This window comes from Camelus dromedarius, chromosome 6, assembly GCF_036321535.1.
Source record: "Camelus dromedarius isolate mCamDro1 chromosome 6, mCamDro1.pat, whole genome shotgun sequence".
NCBI lineage: Eukaryota > Metazoa > Chordata > Mammalia > Artiodactyla > Camelidae > Camelus > Camelus dromedarius.
The window spans coordinates 20,302,075-20,327,638 of record NC_087441.1 but is presented as its reverse complement, the minus strand read 5'-3'; the positions used below and the strand labels follow the sequence as shown (position 1 = coordinate 20,327,638).

Genomic DNA, 25,564 nt, shown 5'->3' with positions numbered 1-25,564 from the left:
GAAATTAATCTTTTTAGAATGTTAGTGCTTTAGTACTTAATTTTAGGGAAAAGAAGAAAATCTGGGCACTTTAATTTTATTTTAAATATTTCCATTTGTAAAGCAGGAGATGTTATACAATGAAAATATTTCCCTAAATTTATGGGGAATAGAAGAAGTTGACAAAAAACATCCTCTTGCCTCACATAGGCATGTGACTGTTGATGCTGAAGGTTGAAGCTGAAATTGGTTTATTTTTCAGTAAATGATTTTTCTTGAGTAATCCGAATACTTCCCCATCTTCACGTAGAAATCATCTATTATATATTCTCTGATGAGGAAAGTGCCACCAAGTGGCAAATGAAATGCATGGACTTTTTTTCTTTTGCCCAATTAGCTTAAAGGAGATGGTTACTTTATCATTTTTAAAGTCCCTCTTTTTATTTGGAAGCGAGACTGGAAAAGACTCATTTTTCCCCATCCCTGTTGGAAACCTGCAATTTACATTGTCCTAAGGCTTCACTGAGTGTCAAGTGTCCTGATTGTTGCTTTCTTCCAAGACAGGATGTTTCACTCAAGTCGAATGTGGAGCAGTCATTGGAAATGGAAGCCAAGTTCTTTTTTGTTCTTATTTGCTTTATGTATTGTGTATGTCCCTCCCTCAGGTAAGTAAGACTCTTTGTTTCAAACCTCAAATTTAGTAGTGATTACATTGCCTTCATTGTAAGAGTGCCTCTATGTTGTTATTTTTTTTTTTCTTTTTCTGTCCTTACAGGCTTTTTCTATCTACGGCCTCTAGTTCCTCTTGAATTATCTGTGAATTCTATTACTTTGATCATTGTTTTACTTTCTAATGAGTGTATTTCTTTAATCTTTGCTGCATTTCTTTTAGTTTTATTTATTTATCTAGCCCCGGTTGAATGATGAGATAGCAACATATCTGACATTAAAAATGTGCTAGCTGTTTCTTCCACGACTGAATAAATACACAGCACTACATTTTCTCTCTTTTCAAGTTTTCGTTTAGTGATTTATGGAAAGTATAGACTGCTGTTTTTTATTTATCCTGATTTTGTTGCCATGTATGAGACAGAAATTTGAAATTAAGTTTTTAAACCATGAAGTTTATTTATTTGACTTAAAATGATACGAAAATGTGACTTTAAATTATAGTATTTTGGGAATTAAAATATTTAATTTTTTAAATTAGTACAGTTTTTATCCCAACTTTGAAACAAGTTCTTTTTAGCTGTTATTGGAAGCCAAATTCTCTGTAAACAAATGATTATATGAATGAGCCAATCAGAACCTGAGGAATGTGAATGATGTTTAAGTCATCTGGTTTTGTTACTGAGCAAACTGCATTTCTCGTAAGTCCATTTTGTTTTACTCATTTTTTATATTGCTGTATTTATTCAGTTTGTTATATTTTCCTTTAGAATTAAGTCATTACTTACTAAGCCTTATATACTGATTATTTGAGATTTAATCAAGATTTTATACATTCCATATTTATAACATATCTGTACATTATTATAATAATACATTTAACAAATCATGGGAATAGATTATTTGCTAAAATTGCTTATTCATGGATCAAGACATTCAACTTTCATTTAATATATAAATACTTTTTTCCAAGCCAGCAAGCATTTTAAGAGTTTCATCTACTTACTTGGAAAATCCCTGGTACTTGTTTAATGGCTTCAAAACAAAACTGATCTTTGAGTGATTTTGTGTGTGTCTCTGTGTGTGTATCTGTTTCCATTTCATTATAAAGTCACTCTTCCTGTTACTTTCATTGCCACACAGAGGAAGCAAATTTGTAAAGGGATCAGAAGATGAAGTACAAGTTGGATTTTTATCATGTACGGTGTTGACCTATTTCTTAACTTTCAAAAGTGATCCTCCAAGAGCCAATTACATGATGTCAGATAAATTATGAGATGAAAATTAGTTGAGGTCTGTTTACTTTCATTTCTGTGGGGTCATAGCATTTGTAAATTTTCAAGGCTTCTTTAGACCTTAAATTGGGACTTTTTATTTTAGGTGTCAACATTTTAATTGATATATGCTCATTCATTGTTTTAATCATTTGAATAAATGAAGTGAAACACAGGTTTTTAGACTAATTAAATGGAGTCAACTGGTCTGCAACTGGGTGAGGCAATAAAAGCACCTGGGATGGAAAATTTAGGGAGGTGCTCCTTCTCACAGACATGGGAATAAAAGTCCTTAAATGTGTTTTTAAGTTACTGTCTGGCATAACAAATCTTTTTTAAAAACTTCTTTTATTACCCAGCATGGTGTGTGCATCACCTAAGGCTTTGTAACAGATAGTTACGTGTGTTTACTGATCAAGCCAGAGTTTTTGTATTTGTGTATCTTAAACATGACTCACTTAAAATGTCACCACCTCCCACATGAATATCTCACGAAAATATGTTAGGGGCTATTATTGGCATTTTAATATAAAGTTTTTGCCTGATGAGTAACTCAGTATAGTGTTTGTTAAAATAATGCCTATTGAAACTTTAGATATATCTAATTTTCAGTTCTCTCTTTAAATCATAGCATGATACCACTGTATTTTTGAAGAACATTTGGTGCTTGACTGTGATTTATATCTCTGTATAGGCACTTTTTGACTTTTTTTCACTTCTCTAGATAACCCCAGGGGATCTTACAAAATGCAATGGCTCTAAATGGCATCTTGGTTAACTTTTTTTGTTTGTTTTTGGGGGTTTTTTTTGGGGGGGAGAGGTAATTAGGTTTATTTATTTTTGGTAGAGGTACTGGGGACTGAACCCAGGACCTCATGCATGCTAGACAGGCGCTCTGACACTGAGCTGTACCTCCCCTCTTCTAAATGACATCTTGATGCCAGTGTCTCCTGAATCCTTCTCTTTGGCCCTGGCCCTTTCCTGGACCCTGGAGTCACCTCTTGGGTTGCTTATCCTCATTTGTACTTGGCTATAGAATAGTCCTCAGACTGCACATGTGTGAACAAGACTCTTGATTCCTGCTTCCTATCCCCAAATCTGCTTCTCTCTCAAGCATTACAGTCCATCCTGCTACTCTCTCCTACAATGACTGTTTTTTAGACACATTGTCCTTTCTATTCCTCGACCATGCTTTCTTAGTACCCTCTTCTCCCAAGTGTACATGTGCTTGGTTCTTTTTTGATATTCAGGTCTTAATTATTAACATCTCAGATAAGCCTGCCTGTCCTTCAGTTCAAAGGAACCCCATTGTCACTCTTAGTTTACCCTTTAGTGATCATCTGTATTGATTTTGGTTGCTCTCTTGGCTGTTAATGTTTTGCTAATTTGACTGCAATAGCTAGGTTGGAGGGTTGGCAACATCTCTTGGGTATTAAGATTCACGCTTAGTTCAGATGAGTAAAAATTATTATCCTGTAGTTTAATTCTGATAATATCCACAATTTGACTCATAAAACAGAACTGCAATGTTTAGGTCACCTAGCTAAGTTAGCATTTGTAGTTTCACAGTTGTTTACAAGGCAAATAATATACAAGGTTTGTGCCCTTCAGGATTTGGAAAGTCGTATAGGAAAAGAACAAATACCTTGTCTCTTGACAGATGATGGCTATAACTTTTAATAAGAACTACAGCAAAATAACAGTTGAATTTAAACTGGTCACAGAGAAGTGCAAATTAAAAAACGTGATTTTTTTTTTTACCCACTAGCTCGACAGTATTTAGAAAGGTTGATAACATCCAGTATTATTGAAGTTTTTAGGTAAAAGACACAGTAACACAATTGGCTCTGTCTTTTGGGAAATTAATTGGGCAACATTTTTTAAAAAGTAAGAATGTGATTTCTTTGACATTTCTCTCTCACATGTAGGCATCATATCCCATAGAAATAAAAACCACAATAAATATAGAGAGAAATATGTACCCATTTGTTAATTATAATGTTGTTACAGAAAACAATTGGTAAAGACTCTGATTGTTCATCAACTGGGGAATTGTTATATAAATTACTTCATATTCATACCATGAAGTACTATGCAGCCATTCAAAACTATATAGTCAGCCTGAGTATGTTGTCTTGGAAAGATGTCCATAATAATGTTAAGTTAAAAAGCAAATTATAGAACAACATAAGGTTATCTTAGATTTGTAATAGCTTGTACTACAAAACTGGGATTATTATATATACACATAATATATATGTGTTTGCATAAGACTGTATAAACTTATTAACGGAACACCAGGTTTTCAAATGAATTATCTCAGGGGCATAACATGGATTATTTCAGGGTTGGAGTGAGAAGGGGGAGGTGCGATTAAATATACAACTCTGAATTATTTGCCTTGTTACAGTGAGCATGTATTACTTTAGCAATGTGGAAAAACGAAAAATCCTGATAAAAAAAGCCACATTAAAAAAGTGGCCAGAGACACTGTTGACGTGTATGAATGTGAAGCTTTTGTGATAGTCATTTAACTGTTACTCCAGTTCTTTCTTCACTCGATAAGAATCTCTAAAACGTGTTCTAAATAAGAACCTCTTTTTATGTAGCGTGACACTCTTGACTCTCAAGATGAATGATGATATCTCAGGCAGACACAAGGTTACGGCTTCACTCAGAATGGGGAACACACAGACAAGAGCCAATGAATTCCTAAGCAACCAGGAGCCTGTTTCCACACAGATAGCCTTAGTCATGAGCACTGAGGGAGGAGCCTTCCTTCTCTCCTGCAGGTTGATGACATCAGCAGATTATTTCAAAGCTCAGTGTTATGCTGATATCTACGATACACCACCAGCTAAAAGGGGAAATGTTTCTGAAAGTACAGTCTGGCCTGAATTGTAGCTCAGAGCACAGCATGGCTCTGGAAGGCAGATGATTGGGCTAAAGGAATCTTGTACTTTGTTTGTATGTTAAGTTTCTTTTCATCATAGAATGAGCCATTATTCTGAAATATCAGTTACATTACAATCTGTATTGGAGTGTTAGACATCTTTTATACATATTTTATATTTGATCAAAAGGTTTTCAAATGCATAGAAAAATAATCCTATTATAAATGTGCTGGGTTTTTTTTAAGCCATTTTAGTATTAATGTGTCACTAGTTACTAAATACATATATCTAAAAGGTGAAAAATAAAATTCTACTTGTGCAAGCTATTCTTACCAAGTGAAGAAAGAGCCAGAATAATGCTGAAGTGATTAACAGAAAATTATCGTATATGATGATAAATGTTTGTGGAGTTTTTTTCAGTCAGGGTCAAAGTGCTCCAAATTACTGTCTGAAGCGTTCAGCTAAAATGCCGTTTCCCATTCTACACTGCAGATTAGAAGGGCCGATGTGATTGAATAAGCAAGCCTTAGAAAGTTGTATGCAAAAGTTTCTTTGATGCATCTTCCCTATAGATAATTTCCTTCCTATACCTTTGAGGTGCTCTGAATTTGATGTAGGCAAATATGAAATCCTACATGGGGTTTATAAAGTCAGTTACATAAGTGTGGAATGGGGGTGACTCATCTTGTCACCACAGTGACTATGTCAAGTGACTAAGCAGTGCGATGGGGCCTCCAGTGAAACTGACACCACTTAGGAATTAAGTGTTAGGAAGAGGGGGATGTTAGCATAGTCCCCCCCCTTCACTGGTCATCACACTTGTCTCCAGGCCCAGTTGTCATCCTTCAGAGAGAATTTGTCAACTGAGTATGTAGACCAGGAGGATCAGGCTGGTGATGAGTCTCCGGTAATCCGAGGAGTGTTTCAGAGCATCTCTGTCTCCGCTCCGCTGTGCTGTGTGAAGCCTCTGTGGGGCTGGGCTGCAGCTGTGGGCTCGTGTCCTTCGAGTCAGTCACCACAGGGTTGCTTTTGTGTCACAATTTGTTTTGTTTTTGTTTTTTTTTAAAGACTAAAAATCTTGCTGAATTAAAAAAAATTGATTTAAATGGCACATTTACTGTGGAATAGTGAAGTCAGTAGGAATGTGATAATGGTCTTTAGATGTTTGAAGAGTGGTCATTTGATAGTGATACCAGGTTCAGTCTTAGTATCTCACAGAGCAGCGTTAGGAACATTGAGTTGATGCTCAGCGAATGTTCCAAGTACCAAATGGCTCTTAGTAATCGGTTGCCAGAAGATAAAACCAGCTGTCCTTTGAATTGGTCATAACTGGAACTCAGGACATGAAGAAGGAATCTTAATATTGAAGAGAAAGTTGTACTAAAAACCTTGAAGACCTCCACAGCCTACAGTTTAATCACAGAATGTGTGTGTGTGTGTGTGTGTGTGTGTGTTATAGAGCGTGGTTTTTTGATGTACACATACTTTTAATAGTTTTAGCTCAAAAGTTTCTTCTGTATGCATTTCCTTTCAATTTTAGCAGTTAATTTTTATACTTAATTAGAGATTGGGCCGGTAACTTTTCTTGGACAAGATAAATCTGGGGAACTCTAGGCTTTGGCAGGTATAAAATTTCCTGCCACTTTCAAATTAATAATTCTTTATGGAGTTTTCCTTTTATTTTTCAGCAGGTAGAATATTTGCTTATCAGCACCATTCTTCCCAAGATTGCACTATCATAGTATTTAGTAAGCAAATAATGTGGAAAACAACAAAATTGGAAAGAACCAAAGAGAGAAAAAAAAAACAAACTTGTTCTAGATTTAATGAGTAAATTTATTTTGCAGGGTAGGGCAGCAGGGGAGGAAAGTATGGAGATTAGATGACAAAATATGTTAATCCTACAATGAGCGTGAAGTCGCAATATTATAAACAATTTTTCTCCTTCACTGAACTAAGATGATTAACCACCTGAAAAGAAAAACAAGGTCATTTACCAGCACATGGGTGGTGGCATCACCAGTCCAGATGAACTTTTTTAACCATAACCAAAAAATCCCCCTAAAATAAAAAACCCCAAAAAACCCCAAAACCCAACTCTCATGAGTAAAGTAGTCCAGTGGGAACTATTTACTACCATATTTCTATGGTTAAGACTAATAATTATCATGATTTTTTCCAAAAATCTTTAAAAGTATTTATAGCCAGTTAATCTTCTTAGATGAGAGCTCCTTTGTCAGGAAAATAGTTTGGATTTCATGTCAAAATATTTCATGTCAAAATATTTTAGTTTACAGTTTAGTTACAGTTACAGTTTAGTTTACAATTATTCCTAAACCAGCCTTGTCTTAAACTTGTGGTTTAAAAATGATCCTTTTTTTTTTTTTAGTGGCGGTACTGGGGGTTAAACCTAGGATCTTGTGCACGCTAAGCATGCACTCTACCACTGAGCTATATCCCTCACCCCCGAAATGATCCACTTTTTAAAAATCATAATTTTTTCAATCAATCAGCTGTTATGAGTCAAAAAAGATGCCTCTGTCTAATACATTCTGCTCCAAGCTTGATGCTGCTAGTTTAGGTAAAGAAAAGAGAGAAAATATTCACCCTGGAACCGAGATGATGTGTCAACCTATTTAAAAATAGAACATTTTTTTATCTCTTTAATTATAAAATTATACTAGTCACTATTATTGAACTGGGCAAAGCTCTAAGAATGCTTTGATTTTTGCAAATACACAATAGAAGGATCTTTTTAGAAGATTTTTTTACCTGGTTGAAACTTTAAAAAGTATTTTTCAAGTAATATACAGATCTTAAAAAAAAGCAAATACTCTTAATGGGAATAGAGTATTAATCATTGCTTTTAAACACATCCACAGTTCCTTCCTTTATTTATTTTTTGCCTGAAATAGATGCCCAGAAATATGGTATCATATACAGCTGATACTGGCCTCTGTTGAGGGTAAGTAACAGTTTTGCTAGATTACTGGCTTTATTGAAGAGACTGTTAAGGCAGAGAATGATGCTTTTTCAGTCATAGTGGTTTCATTGTCCTCAGTGGTGGTGCTAAGGGAGAAACAGCTAGAAAGCTGGACTTTTAAAGATATTTTGCCTCTGAATTGGGTTTTTCAGAGAGAATGAACTCCCAAAGATATACGTTAAGGCGTCACGGAATGTGGCCCCTACTTCTTCCCGAATTCTCCTAATCAGACTGTGGATATCCATTCTCCTGGCTGCATTGTCAGATGTCAATATTAACATTTTACTTGGACTCAGAATTCTATCTCATCTCTCCCTAGAAGGCTAACCTGATAATCTCTTACCTGTGGTAAGTTCATGGCCACAAAATTTCTGTTACAGTACTGATACATCAACAAACAAGGTTTGTGTTTCTTCTCTCAGAGCCTTTGCGAACTTGACATAGGACTTTCTCCTTCCAGTTCGGTAAGCCCTGACGCTTTCGTTGGTGTTTGCGTAGGACTCTTACTGCTTCTCGTCATCTGACTTGCTTACCTGTCTCACACACACACACACACATTAGAGACTTATGCCTTGTTCACTATTTCAGAAGAAAGTTCTCTCTGAATTTGCAACCATTACTTTTTTTAAAAATTTAGATACAACGGACATGTAACTTTATACTATGGAACCATTTCTTATATTTAAGGTGGCACTTATTTACAAACGTGATGCTATGATTGTGCTGTTACAGAAGACGTTTTCAGTAAATGGGTGGTGAATGAATCAAATTGCTTTCCAAGCTGCCCTTCTGTGACTTTGGATTTTCTTTAGTAGAGTGAGTCTAGCAGATCTAAGAGTTAGGTGTTCTTAATCAGAACCTATCACCTCCCCGGTATTATTAAAGTAAATTAAACACTTGTGAGAGCATTATAGTACTTGAAGGAGTTACAGAGAACATAGTTAGTATTGCTACTTTTCAGTGCATTTGAAAACTGAGGACTGTGTCATAATAATAACATAAAATATTTGAGTTTTGTGTGTGTGTGTGTGTGTGTGTATCAGGTATGTATCAGGCTCTTTTCAAAGTCCTGGCAATGAAGAGCTAAATCACGATCCTTGGTCTCAAGGAGTTTTAGTGTTGATGGGGAGACTGACCTGAGGCAAATAGGAAGCACTGTGATATGTGATCTAATAGAATTGTGACTGTGTTATCAAGGGGTAACAGAAGAGCTCTCAGAAAAGTTTGCACAGAGGAGGTAATGTTAAACTGCATCTTCTAGCGGGGATAATGAAACAAAAATTTATGAAATGGTGTGGCTTTGTCATCGGCCACTTGAATAGCTTTCCCTGTAATCAGATTGGATGGCTGGCTGTAAAAACTGATGCATTTGTCGGGGTGGCTTGTCCCCATTGAGTATCATCTCTGATCCTAACCGAAAGCAAGAAGACGGAGAGTGAGTATGGAAATGAACAAGAGTGATCTGGGCAGAAAAGGGACAAGGGCAAACTCGCGAATACACTGACAGTGATTTTGTGGAAGGATCAGTGCTTCCTGTCACTAGAATAAAGGTCTCTGTAGAAGGGAGTAAAGAAAGTACCTAGACACTTAAGTGGGAGGATGTCACCCGAGGGACTGTGCTGCCAGAGCTGAATGAGGGGTCCCAGCTCATGGGGGAGACAGACATTTCTACATCTGTGCCATCAGAAGGATGTGCTGAAGGCAACAGAGGGTAAGAACTTCCTGGGATCATACTTTGGTAACTCAGCGGCAGAACTGTCTTTTGGTTATGGAATCTGGAGTTTATGCTTTTTCTCTCTCATACCATTTTACTTCAGAAATGGCAGCCAGACTTTCCTCATTGGTGGACAGCCTTTATAGACATATCGAAAAGTTGGAGATATTAATGGAATTTCAGGCACACTTGATGTCTTTTCTTTCTTGCTCAAACTCATACTTAGTTGTGACCAAGGGTTGCTGAATCTCAGTTAGAAATGCCTTCTTCATCTTTATAACGACCGTCTCTGAGGCTCTCAGCTCCACCGGGTGCATTGTATGAACTCCTAAATCATCTCCGTGGGTCCCGTGTTTCTGTTAAACCATTTGGAATCATGCCACTGCCCTGATTAAGTTCCCTTGAAGATTCTCATTGTCCACAGTCTTTAATTTATGTAGTCTCACAGCTCCCCAGCTTTGAAATGCCTCATCAAATGCCTGCCAGACAGTAGGGTCTCAATTGAATAGTGAATGAGTGAAGAAATTGAAACATTTATATAGTTTTGCTAAGTAGAATTAGGGTTTAGCCATAGATTTTCAGTTATTTAAAAGAAGAAACTTGTGCTTGGCATAGGCTTGAAAGTTAATCTATCATTGTGGAAGACCAGCTATGTGAGAGAGGAGATTTCATAAAACTTCACAATAATTATTTGTGCTGGAAGAAGAAAGTGGTCCTTCTAAATGAGTACAAATAACAAGAATAGTTTATTTATTTTCACTTGCTCCAAGGACTGAGCTTCTCATGGAAATACATTTTTTTTTAGTGCCAAACTAAATCTCATCACATTAAAATCTATACTCCTTTAAAAAAAATCTATTTTTATTGAGAATAGAAAAAAGTTATTATTTTCTTAAAATTCTTTCGCTCCCCCCCCCCCCCCCCGCCGGCCATCTTTGCCACAGTTATCCCTGGCATTGCCTGTATCTTGAGCTTCATGTCTTGGTTTATACCTTCCCCGCTTAGCCCACGAACATAGTCAAGGTGTTTTTTTTTTTTTTTTTTTTTTAATTTTACGAAACAAAAATTTCCCACATGCCTTTAACTCTTTTGTTCTTTCCAGTTTTCACTCGCATTTGTCATTCCTTTCATTTCCTAACGTCTTGAAAGAGTAGTCTACATTTTGGATTTATTACTTCCTTACCTGTAAAACATAGATTAATCTGTTTTGGAGATGCATTGACAAGTATCAATTTGTGTGTGTCTGTAAACAGTTACATTATGGTTCTCTCAAGATCTCCTGAGTCAGTCTGAACTTCTCCAAAGGTTTTTCTTTTTAATTAAAAACATTTCTTTTCAAGTAGATGGAACATATTCACTCCAGTAATATTTGTTATTAAGGGGACTCGAAAACACTTTCTTCTTAGAAAGCCTGTTTTGGGGTGAAATTGGCGTCACAAAACAAAATGACGAATGATTTATCTAGTTTATTTATGTTCAAGTTTTAGAATATACCTCTTTACATAACTTTTTTCATATTCTTCAGATTATTTCTTTAGGTGCCTCTGACTTCCTAGAAGCTTATGTTACTTCTTTTTTCTGCTCATTTAAATCAGATTTACATCCTGATTTGCCTAGTAAGTTCTCTTTCCCATTACTGTTTCGTTCCGTTTGAGTACTTTACAATATTCTCGTCATATCTTAATATTTTCTGTAAGACAGTTACTGGAATATTTATTTCAAAGTGTTGGTTCAAGTGAAGCTGAAAGACTTGTATTTATTCTCTGTCTACTGTGTGTGCCTGGCTTTACATTTATCTTTGTTATATTTAAAAAGACCTTGAGCTGGGAATTTTGGCTAATTTACACTTAAAACTCCCATCTGAGGGAAGATATAAAAATATAGTGCTGTAGGTCACAACTTATCCTTGTTTTGGAGAGAAAAACAGTTCATTAGGATTTTAAATAGGTTACAGGTCTTTTAGCTTTTAGGTTGGAATATAGAAACTAAACTAGTTTTGTTATTCATATGGGAGCAAAATATTAGCTTTGAAATCTAATCATCAAATTGAACTTGTGTAATTTTGTTTTCCTCTGCTATTACAGGGGAACTTAGAATGGTTTCAAAAGTAAGACCGTAGTATCTTCTGAGTATTTTAAATTTTAACAATAACCCTTGTCAGAAATAAAATCTCTTGTGGGCTACTTCACATTAAAAATATGAGTGAATCCTGTATTGCCTGAGATAAAAACGTGACTTTGCAGAAAAATGTATTAAAAAATTTAAACCTATGTTGGATTTTGTTTAATGATTCTGACCTGCACATACCATGGCATCAGGGACTTTTTTGATGCGTCTGAACTAATGATGAGAATGGAAAGATTGGTTCGATATCAGTGACACTAAGTAACTTGATCCGTGAGTGACATGAGTTAAACGCTGACTGTGAAATAAAGTTTTGCAAACATGTTCTTTTATAGTCAGAAATACCTTTTCAGTGTGTGTGCTGGAGCTCTATTCCTCCTAGACCCTAAGTGGGAGGAGACAGTTAATACAGGTGGTGAAACTTTTGTGTCTGACTTTTTACATTCTGTTTCTGGCAGAATTAGGCAGAGGATGGTTAGAAGTGGTTACACTGTAGGATTGAGTGCCAGGGAGCAACAGATTGGCAGGAGACACTGTTATATGAACTGGGTTGAAGGTAATGTTCCAGATTTTGGTTGAAATGTAGTTACAAAACTGATTGAACAGCACACTTAAAATTTCTGCATTTTAAAGTGTGTCAATTACACCTCCAAAAAAAAATTCAGCTAATTGGAAAAAAATACTAGTAATAGTTCTAGGACATAATAAATAGAATTCTAGCGCCTCCCAGACTATTAGGATTTTACTAGCCATATCCAGAATTCAGTAATGGCTTTCTAAAATACAACTTGTTTGTTGATTTACTGGCTTCTGTTTTGTTTGTTTGGCTAGCAGGAGAGACATATTTAGTTTTACTATTTATGATTTATGAATTAACTTTGCTTATTCAGATATTTTCAGTACTTAAGAATATTCCTTTGTGTGTGTGTGTTGGGGCGGGGGGAGGAGAAGACATTTCTGCCAGGATGTAAACTTCACCTAACTCTAGTGTATGCTCCCATTTCATCCTTCCTTAGCCTCTACATACATTCACAAATTCAACTTATTATGTTTACCTGGCAGGTCTTTTCCTTGAGAGCTTCTTTCCTCCAGTGTATAATTTTTTTCTAATAGTTATTTTTTTCATATATATATTAGATTTTGCCTCTTTTTTAATTAAAAAAATTTAATTGAAGTATAGTTGATTTACAAAGTTGTATTAGTTTCTGGTGTACAGCATAGTGATTCAGTTATACATATATATTCTTTTTCACATTGTTTTTCATTATAGGTTATTACAAGCTATTGAATATAGTTCCCTGTGCTCTACAGTGAACTTTGTTGCTTATCTATTTTATATATAGTAGTTGGTATCTGTTAATACCCAAATCCTGATTTATCCCTCTCTCTCCCTAGATACTGCTTTTTAACTGAGACCTCAAGGGACACTTCCTGATGTTATTGGCTTGTTACCATTAATAAAAATGAAAGATAAAAAGGGGTGGTTCAGGAGCGCTAACTTCATTAGTTGTAATGTTATAAGCATGTTTTTCTTTTTGTTTATTTTGTTTTATCTTAACAAAGCTCTTTGTCATTTACTATTAAGTGATTTGTACTCGTTTCACAAACATGCGGTATTTGTGAAAAACTCCACAAATGCTTTTGTAAATTTGGTTGCTCATCAAATATAAAGCATGAACCAGAAAGTAAATTTCAATCAAACACTTGAAAATTCCAACCTAGAGTAGACTCTGCACCTGGTGAGTGGTTTCTGAGGGGTTATTTGTTCTGCCCTGGTTCCTGACTTGAGAAGTTTTCATGGGTCAATAGTGGGTTGAAAGCATCAGTCAGGACTGTCTCATTTCACCTGCTATGACTGTACCCCTGGATAAAGGTCATTATTTGCCTAGAAATGGTGTAATGAGAATGTGGCCATTGATGGAAACAAAATAATGGGACTAATAATCATCACTGTTAATATTAAGATCCTAGATGATGCACAGATTATACAAAAGGCATCTTCTGAAAGAGAGAATGTGTCCTTATTGGATGGAAAATTTGAGGAAGCACTGAGTATAATTCAGTAAATCCGAAAGGGGAAGGTGGTGTCACTTTAAACTTCAGTAAGTATTACAAAAAGGTGAAGCTCAACTTTTACTTCTCATTTCTCTGATCTCATTTCTGAGTTCCATACAAGTTTAAAATTAAGCTGATTCAGCTGATGTGTTACTAAAAGCAGGACCTGAGTTAATAGTTGCAGTTTCATTGGTTGTAGCCATTGAATAAGATGGCGTTTTATTTTCTTTAAATAAATCTGCATCTATTATGGAGATGCTGGTGGTACCTTGAAACCAAGCCTGTGTGATTATAGAATAGGGGAGATTTTATGCATCTTCTATCTCGTGAAGCCACTGCTGTCTGTGTGGGTTCCAGTTACCTGTGTAATGGCTTGGAAAGTGCTGTCAGACGGGAACCTGGGGCTCACACTTCATGTGTTTCTTTTCAGTCAAGGATCAGAGGTTTTTTTTTTTATCAGTTATTCAATGTCTGAAAACAGTTTTTTTTGTATATTTTGCTCACTTGCTGGGAGGGGAAGTTCAGTACTTGTTACCTCATTGTGGCTGGAGCCAGGGGTCCCTCCCATTTTATTTGGACTTAAAGGAAGCTTACATTTATTTGCCATTTTGATATAGAGCTAAGTCCTTTTCTTTGAGGATAGATGTGTTAATTGGAGCATGCTGTCTCTTGAATAAATCATGCCCATAACACATCATCAATGATTTTTTTCTTCCAGTTTTTTTGAGATATAACTTACATACAGTGCAGTGATTTTTAATTTTGTTTCCTTTAGAGTGGAGGGAGAGAGATTGCTTATGAAGCGATGTAATGCAGAATCCTCAATTTTAAGAGTTTTACCATCAGTCATTAAAGGTCATCTTACCCATTTCTAATTGAACAGCTATTTTTCTTTACCTTTATACAAGACTTTCCTTATGATTCAACTGAGTTTTTATAGACCCCTATTTTTACTTTTGTACTTTTTACTGGTTCATGTAAATTGTATAACTGGAATATGAAGTACAATTAGCAAAAAATAGTCAGGAACAAACATACTCGAATAAGCACAACTCAACTAGTGGGAGCAGCTATTCACAGGACTGTTAGCTTTGAATGTTCAGCGTGCTGTGAGCATTGTTCAGTGTATTTTACAGAGAAAGTCTTGAGAGTAGGGTAACTTAAGGAGTCAATTAAGTGCAAGTTGGTTAGGAGAGCTTCTCATGGGCCTCTGGGCTGCAACCAAAACTCTTCAATCTGAGCTGCTTTTTCCTGGCTCAGTGTGTCACTACTATCATTTTTCTTCCCTCCAAAATCAAAATGTCAAAGTTCTCTTTGACTCCTCCTTAGCAACACTTCTCTGAGATCGAATCCGTTGCTAAATCTGGGAGCATCTCTTGTATTTCTTTGTTTTTTGGGGTTTTTTTTTTTTAATGCTCTTCACCCTCATGCAGACCCTTATTGCCTCAACCTTTGTAATTAACAGAAAAACTGGTGCTGTTGCCTGTTTTCCTCTGCGAGCTAGTAATAAACCACTTTCATATAAACATTTCTTGAAGTGTAATTTGCTCAGGAAGCTTGAAGAGCGTTGAGTTGCTGAATTAAGTACTGCCTTTGTGGATTAACATTCAAGATCTTTCACCCTATACCCTCAACCAATATTTTGTAAGCTATTTCTAAGATTCCTTACTCATAATCTAAGAAATAAACAAATTGAAAAACACATATTTCTGTGACGTTTCATATACTTCCCTGCCTCTAAGTTTTCTTTACACTAATTCCTCAACCTAAAACTCCTTTCTTCTTTGCTGCATAATGAAATGCTTCCCCATCTCAAGACCTGTGTTAAATGCTACTTCATTTGGGGAGTATTTAAAATGAGGCTGATAAGATGAGTAGGTTTTTTCCCCCTTAATTTTCATGTATGTTTATAGCCATGTAACCCCCTGTTGTATAGTGTTTTAAAGGTAGAAATGGAGCAGGAAAGTTTACTGGATCTCCAGATTTTCTCCATTTCTCCTTTGGAATTCAGTAATTTGTACTTACTCAATGCTTTGTTGCCAAATTGTGTTTTATGATAATTAATGTTTATATGTTCTTTTTTTATTGATTAGGGGCTATGTCATCTTCTTTTTTTTTTTTTTTTGTACTCTGCACAAAACCAGGAGAGTATAGCCACTGCACTTATGAATGAATTACAGCACATTATTTAAAGGGAGACATTTGAAATTAACCCATCCACTCTACAGGTACCATGTGAAAGACATAGAAGTTACATTGTGGAAAAGTGGACCAAGATACAATGGTGCATTTCAGTTGTCATACCAGAGCAGATTTACTTAAGCTGTTCATCATGCCGCAGACCCTGGTGGCTCATTCTGCATTTCATTCATTTTGGCTTTGTTGATGTATACCTCAAACTACAAAACACTTGAGAAAAACTTCCCAAGAAGCTGGTAACATTGGAACTCTGGGCTTAACAAAACAACATGTGTCAAAGTTCAGTATCCTGAAGTTTGTCTCTTCTTGTCTTTTCTTTTTCTTTTTCTTTTTTTTTTGGAGAGGGGAAGGTGGGGGTGAGGGGTAAGTAGGTTTTTATTTATCTTTAACAGAAGTACTGGGGATTGAACCCAGAACCTCGTGCATGTTGGCATGCACTCTGACACTGAACTATACCCTTCACCCCCCGTTTCCTGTCTTTTCTTGACTGAGCTGTCCTGCGGTAGGTTTATGCTCCCAGCACATCCCTCTCCTGTAACCTGCCTTCCTCCTCTCTCAGTAGAAGAGGGAGAGAGGCACTGAACTTCCACCCAGTGCCATCTTTATATGCTTTACATTTCCCCTGAGGCTCATTAGCTTAGCAGAACCTTGGGCTGAGGCTCCAGGGTATTAAGTCGGTTTGGGATTCTGGGCTGCTATTAATTTTGCCTTAGCTATGTTATGAGTTGGCCTGGGATTTTAACTGAATTTTATAATGTTATTTCCATGGGAAAACAGTTCTAAAACCTAAATAAACAACTAGGAGCTTATTTTTTGTAATATAAGGAATTAGTACATTTTGGATTTGGAATATTTGACTTTTTACAACCAAATATTTCAAAATTTATTCTGTGCCCTATTTTAAATTAAATTAAAATATGCCTATTATTAATTATTTAGAAACAGGATGTAATCAGTGCTGTAAACATCAATTTATATGATACGCTTCTCATTTAAATGACTATTTGTAGATTTTTTAAAAGGATTTATTATACTAAAATTAAATATAGATGTTTTATTTTTAAAACTAGTCTAGCTAGATTCATCCAGGAAGATAATGCTATATCTTTGATTAATTAATTGAACTGGGAGATTTACCAAAGAGAATAATTTAATAAAAGCAAAGGCTTCACACATGATGGTGCTCATTTAATACTATCCATGGTAGGAAAAAAAGAACCACGTAAAATTCCATTAACACAAAATAATTTTATGAATTTTGGCAAAATGACTGCAATTCCAATGTAGAAATACACACAGGGTTTAGAGTAATAATATTAATACTCAATATTAGGTACATCATGTTTGCAAAGTATGCATGATTATAGATAATAGGGAGGTAGTATGCAAGTATTAAAATAGGAGTAAGAGAGTTCAGACTGATAGCTTTATTTTTTCAAAGTGAGTCCTCTAAATAATTCTACTTGATTTTAAACAAATTGCTTCCAGAATAGTAAGACAGGCTGGTTTAAAGCAGCATGCGTCAAGACAGATTAAGACTCTAATGTCTGTTTCTCTGTACTTCTTCCTACCAAGTTATTCTTGATAAGCAATTCCCAGTTGTTTTGGTTCCTTTTCCTGACACGGCTACAAAATTTGTGACTTCTCAAAACTCCCATACAAAAAGAAACAAGGGTTAAACCTTAACTAGACTTTTAGGAAGATAACTGGCATATCTCATTGGGCCTAATTAGTTATAGTATGCAATATTTTTTAGGCTCTCAGCTTCTTCTTCTTTCTTTTTTTCTTTTTTTTTTTTCTTTTTGTCTTGAATGTGGTTCAAGATGAGTGTCATGCTGAATGCTGACTCCTTGTCCAGAACAGAGTTGTTTTGTTCTTATGTACCCCTTGACTGTTCACTGTTCTTTTAAATTAATGGTGCAGGGACAAACTCATTCTATGAGACTGAGATCATCTGTTATCAAAATTCAGTTATGAGGTGGAGACAGAGACTTCATGGCTGAAGTGATCACAGAAGCATCTGCGGAAAGGGCCATACAATCAAGTTGTATGAGGGTGAAGAAGTGTGTGTATGTGTGTGTGTGTGTGTGTTGGGAGGTTTGTGAACCCTTTTTGTATACTTATGGGATTAATATTTGCATGCATTTGCTTTTTATTTAAAAATCTTTTCACTTTAAGAATCTTTTTGAGATTAGTTGACATAGATCATTCTTCCAGAAACTGATAGTATCCAGAAAATTCTTACTACATTATTTAGTGATTCAATACCAGATCACGGGTATTGTGAAAGTATAATTTCTCATCTTGGTCGGATTATGAAAGACTAGTATTCCATCCTGCTCTAATACTTTGTTTAGGTATTTATACTTACTAAATTGTTTTCAGATATAATGCAATCCTCAGTGGGAAGTTATTTTTCTAAAATTGTTTTAATTTTTAAAGCCTCACAAAATAAAGGATGAAGCAAATGAACCACAGCTTCAACTAAAATAATGACAGGAAGAGAAAAAGAGGAATTTTGTTTTCTTTTTTTTAACAAGTCTTTGAGGACTAGGAAGAACTGGAAGTATCATAACTACAACTTTCTGTATAAACTGGAGAAATCCCCTAATTCAAACTTAACAACTGAAGTCCACCTTTCACTTTAGCAAATGTGATTTCTGAACACAGTGTGAAACTCAGTGCTAGTAAGAAACAGATTTTATTAGTGCAGACCTAGAATAAGTTTCTGAAGCTGACCCTGTTACTCAATTCAATTTAAAAATAAACTGTTAGATGTTTCTAGGAAATGTATATTACATTTTCTTGATAATTGCATAACACCAGAACTCTTGTACCTGAGCCTGTGGTGACTTCTTACCCATCCCCTTTCCTTGTATTTATTCCTGTGCTTTCTCAAGAGGACTGTGTAACCAACCTCTGTTCATCTTGTTGTTTAGAAGTCAGCTGTTGTTATAAAGGGTAAACTCTTCCCCAGCTTTCCCGCTGAGTTCCCTTTCATCTTGTCTCATCTAGCTCTTCAGGAAATTTTTGAATTAAAATATGCTCTACGGATGACTCATTATTATGATCAACAATCGTAAACTGGGATAAAAGTGAATCTTCTCTAAAGAAAACAGAAGTCCTACATTTTGAGATTAAATCAAATGTAATCAGAGTCACAGTAATGCTACTTTACTTTGTGTATTGTTCCTTGATATATTAAAGAAAAAAGCAAGGAAATTATTATTCCTGGTTCCAGATGAGGAGATTGGATTTAAGAATTTTTATGTAGAGTAAGAACCAGAACATAGCTCTTCTGGCTCCTAGTCCTGGTTCTTCCCATTATGTTAGAGGTAAGGCCTCAAAGCCCACAAGTACCAGCCAAGCAAAGGCTGTGAAATCACATACCCTCACGTGTTTATCCTTCTCTGATGAAATTAAAGTCACTTCATCTCCATAACAAGGGGTCAGGGTTTTATTTATTCATTTTATGCCTGATTTTTATTCCATAATAGTACTGAAAAATATTCTTCTCTTGTGGTCCAGTTGTATAACATATCGCCAGAGTGATGTTTTATACCACTGGTTCTTAAAGTGGGATCTGGTCCTGGGACCAACATTATCAGTGCCATCTGGGAATTTGGTAGAGATGCAAATTCTTGGGTCGCATTCTAGCCTACTGACTCAAAACCTCTGGGTATGAGGTCCGGCAGTCTGCCTTTAAACAAGCTCTCCAGGTGACTGCCAGGCAAGCTAGCGTTTGAATATGAAAATGAATATATATATGTTCCTGTATGACTGAAGTATTGTGCTGTACACCAGAAACTGACACAACATTGCAAACTGACTGTGCTTCAGTAAAAATATATTAAGGAAAAAAAGAGAAGAAAAACCAATGTTTTAAACTCTTACTCACTGCAGTTGAAATTCTAGTTAGTGCAGTTTGATTTTTTTCCCCCTGGGATATCTAGGAGCTTATCCAGCATTTATAACACTGTTCTTATTGATGTCTGTGCTGCCCGCATTGGCTACCTGAGATTGGAGAGTGTAAGGGTTCAGTCCATGGGCTAAAAGACAAACTGTGAATGGGAAAATAGGCACTGTTGCATATGTACCAGTTGTGTGGCCTTGGGAAAAGTTACTTCTTTGAAATGAAAAGTGATGTTCATTCCTACTTGCTAGGATTGTTGTGACAATTCAGTAAAGGAATCCATGTAACTTACTTAGCAGAGCCTGACCCCTTGGAAAGCATAGCTATAATTGTTAAACACAGGAATTTGCACAGGGCATAATTATGCACCCAGTAAATATTATTTTGGAAAGTAATATTTTGTTTCAACCAAGGATCTTATAAATGAACTTTTGGGGTAACTACAAGCCTTTTCTGGGTTAGCACAATAATGTGCATGGCTCATTGATAGATTTTTTTTTCCTTTATAAATTTTGTTTGCTTTTTTATCTTAATAAACTCTTACTAACTAAAAGTAAGCATAAGGAGAATGTTTATGCTAAAAAATCATTTCAAGGTAATATTCCTCATTTTCCTCTAATATTTTCACTTTTGAAAGGGAAGTGAAGATTATGAAACATCCAGCTTCTGGGCGTCAGCCATCTCCTGCAGCCTTTAACATCTACTTTTATTAATCCATGAGAGTTCTCATGATTCTTACTAAAAGAAAACTCTAACAGGGAATTTAATCTACATCTTCGAGCATTTCCTCCTTCCTTCAATGAATAGTTGTGATTTGTAGAAAGCTCCCATCGCGGAGTCATTGCTGTTGTGATGCGCACGAAGGGTAAGTGGTAGGACCTGGTGGTGATGGAAGGGTTTTCTTACACAAAAGGTTGCTCTTTCATTTAAATGTGGCTGCTTTAATACTTAGATAGCTAAGGCACTCTCAGCTCACTCCTTAAGCTTTCTTGTTCCTTCTGTAAATTTGCAATAGTCATGCATCTGCCACCAGTCTGCCACCTGTCACGAGAAGAAGGTAGACAAGAAGATTGCAGGGGAAAGACAGCTGTGCGAAGGTTAGGTATGTGCGTGCTGCTCTTGAACGTCACTCTTCACCACAGCCCATTGCCAGCAGCTGTTGGCTCCTTTATTTTAGTCTCTAACAGACTCTGGCAAGGAAAAAAATAAAACCCATGTTCTGCTGGGAGAAATTTTTTAATTTGCCACTGCAATTTTTTTTTTTTTACAAGCAGAAAAACAAGGTAGGGAGGAGGTTAGAATTAAGTGGTGAAAACATATTTTTCTTGATGGTATTCTCAAGCCAGAGGGGCTTATGCAAGCCGGAAAAATGTGGGAGTAAGCATGGTAATATCATTCATTAATCATGAAAACCATATGAAAGAAAAGGGCTTCCCCTTACCCTCAGGGTCATATACTAGGTCTCCAGATCCATATTTGGACTCAGTTTTCTATACTCTGTTCGGAATCAAGAAACAGATGCTGTTTGACACCTTGCCTTCCCCCTACCCCAGGAAAAGAAACAAAATATGCTCCTGAAGGAGACAGATTTGATTTACTATAACCTTGTAGTGTTGAATGCATTCAGCGGGCTGAAAGTTGAAAACAGTTTATGTACCTTTTTCCCTAATAGTCTTTAATCTGGGGTTTTGAGGAGGAGGAATTTACAACCTACTCTTTCCATTTTTATTCCTAGAGTATAAAAACATCCTCTTTCTATCTTGAAAACTCAAAGTTCAATTGATTATATATCGGAGGAACTACAGCACAGTTTAAAGCATAGAATTCTCGCCCACGTAAATGCATTTGAAAATTGTTTTCAAAAAGGGTGTTTTGAGCTTTGTTTATATAACTGGGCTTGATCAACAGTTTTGTCTGTAGGAGCACAGAAGCAAAACTTGCCTTTGCCTGGAAGTCACTGATGGGGCCCAAGGAGGACGAGTCTCCTTTGGAGTTGAAGGCAGAAACGCCTGTGAGTGATGTGGATATAGTATAGAATGTAGCAGGAAAAAACTTTTTTTTAAAAATCTGTCAAACTTACATTTTTCAATTGTCCTGGATTTTTTAGTGTTTCTCCACCAAGTTTTAACGCTTGCCATCCCGAGGCCTCTAGTTCTGGGAAGATATGCTGCCTCTTCTTTTTCTTCTCTCCTTCACTGCCTCCCCTGCCCCCGCCCCTGACTCTCCAAACTTATGCCTCCTTTAAAGTGTGTAGTTCAAAGAAAGCCACAGTGAAAAGGGCTGTGTCTTTTTAGGCCCAGTGAAACATGTCCTGCAGCCCTTGGGCTTTGTGTGAGGCTTTCTGTGATCTCATCTTGCAGGGTCAGAAGTGAAAAGAGATTCTTCTGTTCTGTTTGCCGGTATAATCATCACCCTGAATGACGAAAATGCGGTGGGAATCCAACAATGACATGACCCTCTGGAAAGGATGCTAAAAGAAAACTTTTTAGAAATATCGTTAACTTGACTTCGTTTTATTTTTATTGATGAAAATTGTCCTGAAATGCACTGTATTCACAGACCATAGATCTAGATTGGTAAATTTAAAACAAATATTAAAGCAAGAATATCGGCAGGGTTGGTGGAACAGAATAGTGGAAGAAAACTATTTCCCTCTGCTCTATTCTTTTTAATTGCTCTTTTTTTTTAGTGTACTTATGACCAAGTAGGAAAATACTTGTCCCTGCTTCCCCCTCCCCCTATTAACTAATTAACTTAATTCACAGCTTATGGAATTGGACGTGTTTTCATGTTAATTTTTTTGTCCAGTGTGTTAGGCCATCTTTTAATAGATGTGAAGCAATATTGTTATCTCAAAAAGGTTAACTGCGTTTTTACAATTCAGAACTATATAGATACTTTGTGTAAATGAGAGCTTTACCATGGGAAAATTAAGTAGATTATAGGAACTTTGGAATAAAATACTGTCAAATCTAAAATATATATTGTTGGAGTTTTAGAAAAAGAGAAAGCATAAAATTTATAAAATTCAGCTATGGCACATAATTCTTCTTAAAGTAGATATAACAGATTTAACATCAACACATGGGTCAGTTACCCCTTGTTGATTACTTATCTCTGTAATGCTTAACTTAATAGGTGCCCATCTTGCCCTGAAAAAGATTTGGATACAGAACTCTTGCAGCAGAGGGACTGTACTTGCTAGCATAGTGAAGAGTCGGTGGCATGTTCTAGAATATTAGTGATAATGCCTTCTAATTCAATTCACAAAGAAATTTAAACATATGTAAGTATTAGATGACATTCCATGGAGATGGAAAGTTTTTTTTTTTTTTATTTTCAATACAAGTGGATTATGTAAATATTGGCTTGATGACCTTTCTCTGTTCTCCACTAAACTAGAATGTTTTTAATCAGGATGTTTTTTGCCTCATTTGTGAAGGAAGTCTGGGTTAAGCAGAGTTGACATTCTGCTGGCGTAGATAATGAGCCACCTCATTCCAGGGCAGTTTCTCGAGGAAATGATTTCCTTTCCTTATAAATCTTGCTGTGAGGCTTGGGTGTTGTGTGGATGTAAAACATTATTATTTACCAAGCGAAGAAATGATTGCTTTTGCAAGAGAGATCAAGATAATGTTTAGTTTTATATACACCTTTTTTATTATAATCTTAGGCATTTCATTTAGATCTTCATCCTCTGTAAATTATTCTATGTGAATAAGTAAGGGTGTCCTTGAAGTCCTCTCTCTCCCACTCCAGAGAAACAAGGGAAAAACTATAATCTGGGCTGCAGGATTATGGCAAGAGGAACAGGCCAACAGGAGTTCTTGAGCCTTCCAGGGAAGGGCGCCTGTCCAGGTGCCTGGAAGGTTAAGCATATGGCAGTGCCAGTGTGCTGTCTGGTTACGATCCCAGTACCTACACGAGCAAGTCTGCTGAGCATAAAAATAGCCTGGCACTTACCTACTGACTCAGAGGTGTTTGAACAATCTGACATCATCCAAATGGTGATAACCCTGGAAAAGTATGATCCTGTCATTTACCTTGAATTTCACAGCAGAGAGAATATGTGATACAAGACTCGATTGAGACAGCATTAAATTACTTCCTTGCTTGGATTTGTCAAGTAATCAATGTCTCAGTGATTAAACCCACCCAGGAAGCAACTTTGGACAGAATGAAAGGCCCAGATGGTTAGAAAAAGAACACTGTGTAATTACTCATTTGTTTTAATTCATCACCAGGCATAGTCCTTGTTGGGTTTTCAGGGTTGTATCCCTTCTAAGCTATTTTACTATTCCCTAAGTGTTTGCATATGTCATTAGAGCCATAAAATATGATAGACCTTGATTATCAGCAAATTCTTCTTCCTCATTTCAGTGTGTGATGTACGCAAGAGTGGGTGTTGGAGTTGGGCCAACTGGGGTTGTTAACTTACCTTCACCTTTAAGCGTCAGGCTCTGGGGACTCAGAAACAGTACTTAATGTTCAGATCTTTTGAGGATGGGCTTAAAAATACCCATGTCACACTGCAGTGGGGCTGAAGCAATGATAGATGTCTCCAGTACATTGTAGTTTATTATTGTTTAGGGATGAGGAAATTGAGTTGCAGGGAAGTTAATTGATTTGCTCATCATCACATTAGGACTTAGAGGTGGGGAGGGGCTTAATTCAGACCGTCTGTTTCTAGTCCTGAATCTTGTCCACTTTGTCATTCCTCTTAATTCAAATGGATTTTTGTTAATTTTTTCCAAGGGACAATATATAGGTAAACTAGTAGTGTTTGCTGAAGGAAAGCTGGTATAAATTATTGACAATTAATGATATCAGATTGTTTACTGGGGGAGGAAAGTGGGCTTTCCAATAACTCGCAAGTGGGCGCGGCAGTCTGTCCTGTGGTAGCGTCAGGATATTTCCAAGGTGAGCCCAAAGTATGGCCGCTCAACTTGAAATGCTTGAAACACAGTCATTAGTGGAAAGACAAAATTTCCAGGCCAAAGATGGAAGAAATAATCCAGTGGGGAAGCTAGAGAGAATAACATTTCATGTAAGAAGCAGGGAATCAAAACAGCAAGTTTGGCTTAAGGAAGAAAGTGATAAAGAAAGATAAAACCACTGCACATCACCAGATAGAGTAGACATCTATTACCCTGGTTAGTTAACACCTAGGGGATCCGGACTGTACTATCCTGCGCCTCACACAGCAGTAAGGTGGGTTTGCAAATATTAACAGGCTGCAGGAGTCCTGTTACCTAACTGTCCAGAAATAACAGAGGCCCAAGTGTTTGTAGCACTAGCGCTGGGAGTAATGAGGAAAAGTTATCAGGAAGTATGTCTTGGCCCGGAGTAAGGAAGAACTTTCTAACAATGAGAGCTGCCAACAATGGAATGTCCTCTTCTCCAGAGTAATGAGCTTCCTCCCACTGCAGAATCAGGCAGCAGCCAGAACATTGTCTGGCAGGGGTACCATCAGGGGTTCCAGCAGAGGGTCACAGTTTGACTCAGATGAACCTGAAGGTCCTGTGCCAAGACTGTGATCCTGTGACTGTTTTGGTTACACCTTATTTCTCTTTCATACTCAAAAGTTTTACCATTTTTCGTAAATATCCTTTAACATACACGGGGGGACTTGGGCTTATGAAATAAGGTGAGCTGTGACAGTCCTTTAAAAACAGGAATCAAATTGATTCAAAATAATATGTTAGAGGAAAATAACCAGAATAAGAGATTCTTTTGAAAGTCATGTTAATAAAGCCCAGG

The 25,564-nt window shown here is 36.4% G+C and overlaps 1 protein-coding gene across 4 annotated transcripts in view; it reads left to right on the top strand.

Annotated features, from left to right (window-relative positions):
- The window catches only part of ADGRG6 (adhesion G protein-coupled receptor G6), a 128,091-nt gene that overhangs the window by 7,148 nt on the left and 95,379 nt on the right, over positions 1–25,564 (top strand). For all 4 annotated transcript variants that reach the window (XM_064486650.1, XM_010983701.3, XM_064486652.1 and 1 more), the window contains exon 2: positions 544–644. In XM_064486650.1, coding sequence (XP_064342720.1) covers positions 544–644 — 101 coding nt within the window. The remainder of the gene's footprint in view (positions 1–543; positions 645–25,564) is intronic.